Source organism: Clupea harengus, chromosome 13, assembly GCF_900700415.2.
Source record: "Clupea harengus chromosome 13, Ch_v2.0.2, whole genome shotgun sequence".
Lineage (NCBI taxonomy): Eukaryota > Metazoa > Chordata > Actinopteri > Clupeiformes > Clupeidae > Clupea > Clupea harengus.
In genome coordinates, this window is record NC_045164.1 from 15417844 (window position 1) to 15428394 (window position 10551).

General features: G+C 41.2%; 1 protein-coding gene across 1 annotated transcript in view; it reads right to left on the minus strand.

Annotated features, from left to right (window-relative positions):
- pax2a (paired box 2a) overlaps positions 1-10057 on the minus strand; it is a 25338-nt gene extending 15281 nt beyond the window's left edge. Inside the window, exons 1-7 of the mRNA XM_042709562.1 lie at positions 10015-10057; positions 8760-8762; positions 8301-8466; positions 7408-7605; positions 4245-4330; positions 3844-3963; positions 2954-2998 (exon numbers count right to left, since the gene is read on the minus strand). Of these exons, the coding sequence (XP_042565496.1) occupies positions 2954-2998; positions 3844-3963; positions 4245-4330; positions 7408-7605; positions 8301-8466; positions 8760-8762; positions 10015-10057 (661 nt within the window). The remainder of the gene's footprint in view (positions 1-2953; positions 2999-3843; positions 3964-4244; positions 4331-7407; positions 7606-8300; positions 8467-8759; positions 8763-10014) is intronic.
- Between the last annotated feature and the right edge of the window lie 494 nt (positions 10058-10551).

The following is a 10551-nucleotide window of genomic DNA, read 5'->3' on the forward strand; positions in this document are numbered from 1 at the left end:
TTTAGCAGCGCTAGACAACAGTGTGGACAGCGACCAAACACCCGCGAGTAGAGGCTCCTTTCATCATCCCTGCCACCTCAGAGTCTGCCACCTTCCCTATCAAGATGCCTTTATTCCCTCACCTCCAGTGCAGCACCGGCCCCGCACTCTCACAGTCTGACCAGACAGCGCCTAAACTGTGGCCCAATGTACTGGAACACATTTAATGAATACATTTCTCTCTTTCTTTCCTTTCTTCTTAAGTCTCTCCGTCTCGCTCCCTCTTTTCCCTGCCTCTCCGTCTCTCCATCTCTTTTACACCAGAGTAACGCGGTGCACCATTAGTCCTCTGCACCAGGACTCATAATTGACTTTCTCAAACATGATTGCTCTTTGTGTGAATCTCATATTCCCTTTAACACTGGGCAGATTCTTGTGGTATCATTGACAGCAGCAGGGTGGCTGGGCTGGGCTGGGCTGGGCTGGGCAGGGCTGGGGGCTGTGTCTGTCTGTCTGCTTGAATGCAGATGTAGCTGGGAAGCGGGGCCTGAACCTTTTGTGTCCTTTGATAAGAAGCCCTGACACCCTTTGCTCTTGCAGTTACGCTCCATGGCCTTTCTCAAATCTCTGGCTTTCTCTTTTATACTGAGGTGATCATGATGATGAAATTGGTGGGATGTTCTTATTGAATTTTTAAAGCTGATCCATTTCTTGGTTTGGATGCATTTTTCTTTTTTTTCTGCTTTCTTTTTATAGTTAGCCCGTATTGATACACTGGCACAAAAGTGCTTCCTCAGCCATAAGATTTAGGCTAGGGCCGCCGGCTGTTTCCTTTAATCATGTTTTTATTTGAACCTACAAAACATGCACTGGACTTTTTCAATGCTGCCTTTTCCTGCCTTTGTGGAGTCTATATGGATATAACTTAAAATAAATTCCTTGCTATATATTTAAAAGCTCTATCTCAAATACTATCTCACACACACACACACACACACACACACACACACACACACACACACACACACACACACACACACACACACACACACACACACACACACACACACACACACACACACACACACACACACACACCTCCCATGCCTGATAAAAATGTCGTAATTTCTTGTTCTTTTTCTGTACTACAATTTATGACAGCATGTTTCTGCTACTCCCTAAGATGGCCCTTCTCCCCTCCTGAGCCGATGATGAAGAGACGGTGGAAGAGACGGTAGATCCAGACCGGTCAGGCCAACCTGCTTATCAGTCAGAGCAAGGTCAGAGTGAGTCAGTCATTGTCTGAATAGTGGAATTCAGATTTGGAATCATGGAATTCACATGTAGTATGTCAAAGTGCCTCCCTTATCAGTGCAGCTGTAACGCCATGCTTCCCTTACTCGACTCTTTGTCTCCTTATAGGTGTCCACACATTTGGCTGAAAATATCCTGGACTGGCTTCATATCCCTTTCACTATTAATTATTTTGGTCGGGAATATAATTTTAATTCACATCAAGAAGTACACAAATAAATTGAGTTTGGACTGAGCTCCGGCAGCAGTGAGGGTGGAGAACATTTTCTGTGCCAGTGTAATTAGTATTGCTGCTCTTAGACATCTAAACCAATCTTTTATAGGGCTGAAGGTTTGTCTTCCCCTTAAGGCTATTTCTTTTGTCTTTCCGATAGCTTGCACATCAGTGATAGAGGAAGGAGAGATGTTAATTTGTGAATTAATGGCTTTTCTCAGCAGAATTGCAAATTCTCTTAAATGTCACAATGCTCAACGCGTGGGAAGCCAATGCCACCCAAAGAACCAATCTAGAAGGCCTTACACTCCCCCACCCTAACCCTAACCCCATCCCCTCAACCCCCTTCACCACTGTCAACATCACCCACAGCTAGCGAGGGTAACATGCTACTTTTAATTTGCAATAGCACATGCCAATGGCAGATTAATGGCTCTTATGAGACCTATGTCCCTGGCGCTGCGCTTACGAACACCCGGTGTACATAACGCGTGTCACACTACATTATCTCTACATCCCCGCTATAATGGAGAGCCTTTTTTTCTTCTTAAAGGGCACTGCTGACTGCAGACTTGGGCAGAGCACAAACCCTCTTCTCCATCCGTGGCACACCATCTCTAAATATGAGCCTGGTGTACTTCTCCTAACATCCTGTATTCTACTACAGGGTTCTCTAACTACAATACAGTAATATATCGTATCATATCATATCACATCACATCTTTGAATCAGTGCACTCTCAGTCATTTCACCCTTTAATGAATCCTGGGCCTAGTACTCCATGCCTATTGACGCTTGGGCTGCCCCAGGCACTGTGAAATTGTAACAATGCATTCGCTGGTGTGCAACTTCCCCAGTGTGAAAAAAGGCCATGTGTAAGAAACACAGAGCTTTGCACACAATTAAAGAACTACCCAGTGTGAAATAAGGCCATGTGTAAGAAACACAGAGCTTTGCACACAATTAAAGAAATAGTCAGGGGATCTTCATTACAGTCACAAATGTTTAGTAACCCTGTTATGACAGCAAAATAGGCTGCTCCTCTTAGTACCACCTCAATTACAGTATCAACTATTAATGGTGCTATTAATGGTGCCAGTTTTATTCTCATTAAAAATTGCTGTAAGATTGTCAATGTTATTGTTTTAGTCTAAAATATGTTGTCACTTTAACCATTTATCCCTTTAAAAGAGACCCTAAACACAATAACCTATTCATTATCAAGTAAATGTATTATGCTTTTCATTCCTATCAAAATCACTGCCTAAAAACAATAAAGACAAAACACCTACTCAGTCTCTCTCACACACACACATACACACAGTCTATCTCTCTGCCCCCCCCCCCCCCTCCCCGCCTCTCTCACACACACACACAACTTCAACAGAGTGGAGTGGCCTGTGAGAGACAGAGAAAGCAAGAAGAAGTGTGGCTAACAGAACTTACAATATCCTATTTTCCTCCCATCCAAGTGGTTGCCACTCCAGAGAACTAAAGAAACGGAAACATAAGAGAAGCAAGTGGCCTGCTTTCATAAATGCTTTAAGAAATCATCAGCAACTACTTCAGCCCTTTTCTCAGTCACTGCAGTGATTTGACCCTGCACTCCCTTAACTCTTTTAACCAGAATAATGTTTCTTCTGTAGTATTCAAAGAAAGCCCATTGTTTGCGGAACCGATGATGTATCAGGCCTGGGGCGCTACGTATCCACTCATTAACTTACAAAGGGCAAATCCTGGCTTTGACTCATTGCTTGTGAGTTCAAAACGCCATGTTATTTCCCTGACAAACTCTTTCAAAGCCCTCATCCTCCAACACTGCCTTGAGAAAGGGGCCAAGGCATCCTCTGATGCCTCACTGACCCACTGTTGCTAAGGTTAAACAAAACAATTGAGTTCTATTCTAAGCTTTGTTATCAGATGAATTAAGTTTTCTTTGGTCTCCTCTCTGCAAACAATCATTTAGGAGAGAGTTTTGTTATATTTTTTTTACTGAATGGCAAAAGTAAAATGCTGAAAGTCTATAAACACACCATTCTCTGTGTCATACTCTGTGCTGCGCTATCAAAATAGAACTTTAATTTCCGCTCACTATAAGTAGAATGTTAAGTGGTGTATTTGGCAACTAATATAGTCTCCTAGTTTGACATTGTAACACAGAATTGAACAGAATTCACTCTTGATGTAAATCGAGCGCTATTAAAATCCCATGAACTCACCACCTGACCATGACACCTATGGTATGGCCATGGAAGAGTCACATGAGATGACACAATACAGAGGGCTATGAAGTAGCGAGGAGGAAATCAGATATTAAAAAGCCATTTTTTTCTTACCATCATCTCGTTTTCTCTTTTCTCCGTTGGAACGGGGAATTCCCAGAATGCCATTGATGGAGTAGGAGCCGACGGGGTCATTTGACACACTGGACACGGGAGGTGAGGCATTGCTGGGGACTGGAGAGAAGTAGACAACCTCAGTCATAGAATCAGAACATCCTCACACTACCCAAATGATCTACGGTGATGAAACAAACATACTCTAACAAAAGGGTTCAGAGGAAGTACACTTCTTAAAGTGAATATTTAAGCAAACACATGACGATATTTCGATATTTAAATGATCTATAAATGTCCTGCAATGACAGTGCACTTGTCAGTATCTGGCCCGGATGGCTGTGTGACTGCACATGTGTTCCATGCTGAGTGAGACACAGTGGGACGCTCCCCTCTCTTACCTATGGTGTGGCCGGAGGTGCTGAGGGAGGTCCCGGTTCCGTCCGGCGATGTATGGAAAGGCTGCTGAACTTTGGTCCGTATAATCCTGAAAAAAAATCAGCAGGGCCAGATCAATACCTCTTTGTGAACCCAGCATTCTCTAACGGGAGAGACGGAGCGAGGGGAGAAGCTCAGCCATATACTGGGCACATGCATTGGGACTCATTCCATTGCATGAGTAAAGTCAAGGGTTGTTTGGGGCCTCGCGATGTAGATACACCAGATTCTGTCCCAAAATAACCAATCTGAGGGCATTAGGGCCAATCTCAGTGCAGGTGTCTGTGGAAGAATGGGGGCTGCCCCGAGAGAGAGTGGATTCAATCAAATGGAATTCCAGGTTTGGAAATATGATAAAGTTCTCCTGCCTTTATTGTGTGATATGGGGGAAAATCTTCATTGCACTTTGGTCTGAATGATCTTGCAAACAAAGCATGAAATCACATCAATTCAGCTCAATGATGGGCTCCAGTGCCTCTACCTGGCTCTACTTTAATAGTCTAGCCCTTTCTCTCTCCCCCTCAGCCTTCTCTTCCTCACTCACTTCTCTCTCTCCCCTCAGCCTTCTCTTCCTCACTCACTTCTCTCTCTCCCCTCTGCTCATGACACAAGTTCTCCAGCTTCACTGATAAACCATTGCTTCACACACACATCCTAAGGAGCTGGGGTGAACAGGGATATATTAACTGGCACTTTGGGATACAAAAGTTGAGAAATAGTGGCGTGGGCCATCAGAGGCAAATGGAGGACTATAAAACACATGTGAAGGACGGGCAATAATGTCTTATTCTCTCACAAAATCCCACTATAACATTTTATTACTTGAAATCATATATGGAAAACAACATATTTGTTTCAGCCAATACCACTTTCTTGCACTGAATAGATAATATATGGTTCACAACATACACTTCCCTATCAGACCTTTGCACTTTTTTTGAACGAGTGTTCAAAACAGATTTCATTGACATAATTTGAAACTGAAAGATGACTAACTAAGCAGAATGAGTCTCTTCTTCATTCCATTGCCCAAGTCACTCTCTTCCAACGATTATATTCTCTTCCCTCTCATGGAGGTGGACAATTCACATCAATATTGGATTTGAATTTTCAACATCTAACCACAACATTTATTTGAGACACATAAATTCAAGGACTTTATTTGGGATCTATGTTGTTGGTATTGAATAAGCTATTTGAATCGGGTGAATTAATGACTTTTGCTGAACATTCCCTGTAGAAATGTTAAAATATGAATCAATACGCCTGAAAGCCACTTAGGCTCTTGACTTTAGCATCATGCGCTGAAGGTGGCTAAGTCCTCCCTGTGCTGAGGACACAGTGTACACCCATGTGTGTGTGTAGCCTTCAATTATTAATGGGGGGAAATGTGTTTAAACTTGGGCCATCCTCTAATGTCAACAGAGCAGAGGTCAATGGATCAACTGCAGACGCCCTGTTGAGGGTCTTCACATTTTGTTTCTCTGTACCTCCAGTCGGTCTTTAGTATTTAACTGTAACATAAGTTTGCCTTTATTTTTTTTACATGATTTATTATGCATTTTGAGGCCTTTGGATCATTCTGTCAAGCTCACTATCGTGATAATGACTACTAAGATACATGAATATAAAAAATAACAGCATTACAGATTTATCATCTTCCTCCTGCAGTACACGTCATCTTTTCTTGGACATTATTAAAGCCCCACAGTGCTCATATGAATAACCCCAGCATAATTAGAAACCAAGGTTTATGGAAAGTCTTTTCACATTGTTAATATATATTTAGAATTTACCACATGCATACATGTGCTCAAGCCTGTTCAAATTGGCCTTTTTAAGCAACCATAGGGCATGAAATGAATTTTTAGGCTCTTTCCTTTCTCTAGGTTTCTTTCCAAAGAAACGTCTGGTGTGGGGAGGCCCATGATCTCTCTTCAGCTCATTAAAATGTAATGCTGATGGCTAGCTCAATGGAACAGTGCCTCCTAACCAAAGTTCATCACTCCTGCTTGCAGGTAAGACTTTTTCACCTTGTTCTCCCCTCGTCCGTTTTGTTTCTTACACACTATCCGAGACACGTGTGTATTTTCACATGAGACAATCAAGGTGTGTGGACGTAACGCCATTTGCTTCACTCCAGGACATACAGTACAATATCGCGCTAATTTACCAACGTCTCCACTGAACTACCGGAAATACCTGCACGTAGGCTATGAACGAAGGCGCGAAGCACTGTCATTTTCGTAGGCCTACTGACCACCAAAATTCTAAACCAACTAAAACCAATATTATTATTATCGTTATTATTGTTATTATTATAATAGTATTAATGTTAATATTGTTGTTTTTGTTGTTGTTATTAAACAAAGTAAGTCTACTGAGTAAGTGGTGCTAGCGCAAAAGAAGCCTGACGGTAGCCTCAAAACCTTACACATTAATTACAGTTTAGATCAAAGGTTAGAATCTGTAAAGTAAGGCTTTAATCAGTTTTATTTTTTTCAGATCTGGGTTACTCTGCGCCTCAGCAGTAGTAGGCTACGTTTATTCTTCAACCGATGACAGTGAAAAATGTATTCTCAAACGCAATGTGGTCTGATATTGAACAACTGTGTGGTGTATTTCCCATTGCCACTGGATCTGGTTACAGCGTATTGATTGGTTTTCATGCAGACAGATGTGATTCTCGTGGTCTCAACCATAGATCTACTCCTGACTGTGGAAAGCACTGAGATTGAATTGCACTTTTGAGACCACCCGGGTCGGACAATGAAGATCACCAAGTCCAAGGATCATATGCCACTGTCTTTAGCATCTAATGCATACACAGCCATTAATTTACCCGCCATCAGTTAACAGCATAAAACCGAAGACAAATGACTCAACATCGTAGTTTATAGTATGTATACTGGTGCGTATTGCACAACCCAAGTCTGACTGCCTTCTGCCTTGTATTTCCCAACCGACAATCATGATCATAACATAATCGTACATTCTTCTCTGAGACACCACTCTGTCGGTGATAACCTTTGATGCCTTGCCATCTTCCCTTGTCTTGTCCGGGTGGGAAATGGCCTTCTACTATTCAGAAAGCACGACATAGAAAATGCTTTAAAAATATTTTACCTGTTGATGGATGACACACTAGGTACAGTGTCATTGTCGCAAACTGCTTCGGCCAGAAGTCGATCGCGTATTTCCCAGGCAAACATTGTAGGATTTTGCCGTTTGTAGTCTGCAATTTTGTCCACAACTTTGGGAGTTGCCACTTTTGGTTTAGAGCCCCCAATAACTCCAGGTTTAATACTGCCGGTCTCGTAGTATCTGAAATGACACAGGATTTGAGCTCAGTAATCAGTTAACTGCAGCTAAAATAATTACATCAGTGTTCGCTAATGGACAGAATAACCAGTATACACGGGACTCCTTGTATTTACCCGCTGTTAAACAATTCTACTCTTGTCATTTTAATTCACGGTGTTCATGAGCGGCCCGAGAGACTTGAGTTACTCAAATAGTGTTTGTGTAGCACTGATCATTCAACTAACCCTCCGAACAAATTCTGCCTTTGTCGCGATTTATTATTTTGATTATATAATTGTTTCTCCGGAGACCTATTAAGTGCACTATTCTTTGTATGCTTATATTATTCATGCAGACCTCAGAAAACCCAATATAAAATGCCTCCTTTCGAATACATGGATAGCCTATATTCTTCATTCAAAGGAACACGAGTGCCATGCCCCTTAAGTCATTTGATCAGTCATTCTTTTTCAAAAAACAAAACAAAACAAACATGCATCAGACGAAAGTGCAGCTGTTTCCAGTGTGGGAGCTATGCAAATATTTTATGATAAAAAAAACTGAAAAATACCAATGAAACAGACAATATGGGGTGTAGTACAGCTAAGGCTTGATGCAATATTCATTTTGTTCACAATGCCTAGCGATAGCTAAGATAACCTACCGATGAAGTCTTGTGGGACATTTTTCTCTTTTGACAAATTCTTTTCCCTTACCTGCCAAGGATTTTGCTGACACAACCATGGCTGACCCGAAGCTGTCTGGAGATGTCACAAGGTCTGACCCCTTGGTGCGCCAGCTCCACAATTCTTTGCCTCACAACATCAGGTAGGGGTCTGCCATTCACAAACACCCCCCCTAGTTGGTTGACACCCCCATGCCCTATATGGGATACAACAACACCGAGAGGAGACCATAACATTAGATACATACAGAAGACAAGTAGGATACGGCAATTTCATTAAAACGGGATACATTTCAGAAAGACAGTGCTCTACGTTGGTCGCGTGGGTCATTCAAAAACAGTCAAGCAAGCGCTCGTCTAACATGTACCGCCGTCCTTCTGTTACACGTTTTTATCACTTTAACTTCATATTAATTCACTGTCCTCTTATTGTTTTAAATAAGTTGTAATGACGATCGACCGATATAAAGCACGCATACTCGTTTCAAACAGGCTTTATTTTAGTGTATCTAAGCCTAAGTATAATAGACTTATTTTACTTTAAATAATTGACTGTAGTCTAAATTGACTGGATAACTTCTTGTTATTATTATAAAATATATACAATTATCAAAAATATCATAGGGACATCTATCAGTCATAAATTAATATTTTGATATGTGATGCCGGCCTTTATAGGCACTGTAAAAGCTAGATTTTAGGATCATTTTACAAAAACATAAAACATAAAATATAATTTTCGACTTTTTGCATGGCAGTTTAAAAAGTCATGGGCAACCATGGACATTGTATTTTTTGCAGTGAATTAGAATTAAATCAAGTGATTTTCTTAGACATGAGTGGAACATCAGGGCCAATTTAGGCAATATTTTCCTTTGGTATAAGCTACCCTTCGCTTCCACTGCGGCCAAACACATGTCGCAGATATTATGTTTCAAGCTGTTTAAATTTCCTCGCACAATTACTGTAAATAATTAAAAAGAGCTTTGATAACTCATATTACAAACATAGTGAAGTCTCCTGCGAAATGATTGGGAATTAATTATTAAACTTTGACGTAGACTTGTCTTCATGTGGTGCTGGTAGGCTTACACCGAGAAATGTCTACAATAGCCTAATAAATGTTAAAGTGTTGTGATTGGGCGTAATGGTACATACATAAAACCACAAAAAGCCAATGACCATGCCATTATAAAATAGTATCTACCAGGTGTAGTATTTCCTGCTGTTTTTTCGGAGATTAATAACCTAATGTTTTATCTTTCTGTTGTGCGCTTTTATCACGGGAAGATGTTTCAATAGGCTACCTGATTTTACTCTCTAGGTTTTCAGTTAAAATATCACTCCAGTCAAAAAATATGGACATTGTTGGTCCATTCTACCCAGATTATTCAATTAAAAACGTATGGAATTTCTACGCAACTTAGAGCGAAGGTTCTGTTCAGTCACAGAGTTTACTCTGTGCAAAACCATACCAAAATAAAAGCAGCATGGGCTTTTGTATTTTTTCTTGCAACCACAAACGCGAATGAGAAATAACAAGGTTGTGGAACAGTTTAATTCGGATGACATTAAGCAAATTATATGGCAAACACTATTGAATCAATGCAAAGTATCGGTCTAGGCATTCATCTACCAATTTAATCGCCATATTCTGCCAGGACTTTCTTCCAAACTAAACTTGTTTTAAAAAACATTCGTATTCCCGTGCGATTTGGTTGATTCAACACATATTTTCAACTTACGGTGCATCGCTGAGAAGGGGTCTGCTTTGCAGTGAATATCCATTGGATAGCAAAGGAGGGAAAGGTAGTCGACAGAAGTCGCCGTTTCGCCCGGGTAATGCAGCTTTGAACAGAAATTAAAAATCTATCCGTCTGGAAAGAGTTTGCCTCCAGCAACTCGCAGGGTAACTTCTTGGAGATGCCGCGAAGTTGCTCTTGCCCTTCAGTTCCTTCAGCGTCAATGTATGGTTTTGTCAGGTTATGATCATGACCGTCACTTGTCTCTAGAACATTGCAGCAACATTCGCAAGACGTGATTGTTTTCTAAATGTTATTCAATCGCATAGCCTACAAAAAAAGTAGAAATAAGAATCGAATGTAATTTCTCTTCAACTGTCCTCGCCAGCAGCAGCAGTAGAAAATTCCTCGATTGCTGTTAACGTACTTGGTAGCGCTCGAGTGTGATCAGGTATGTGTAAAGATGACAGGGAAAACATGGACACGCCGATTGCGGTTTGCGGTCCCCCTCTCTTCCAGAATGGGATGTGCCTGTTAGAA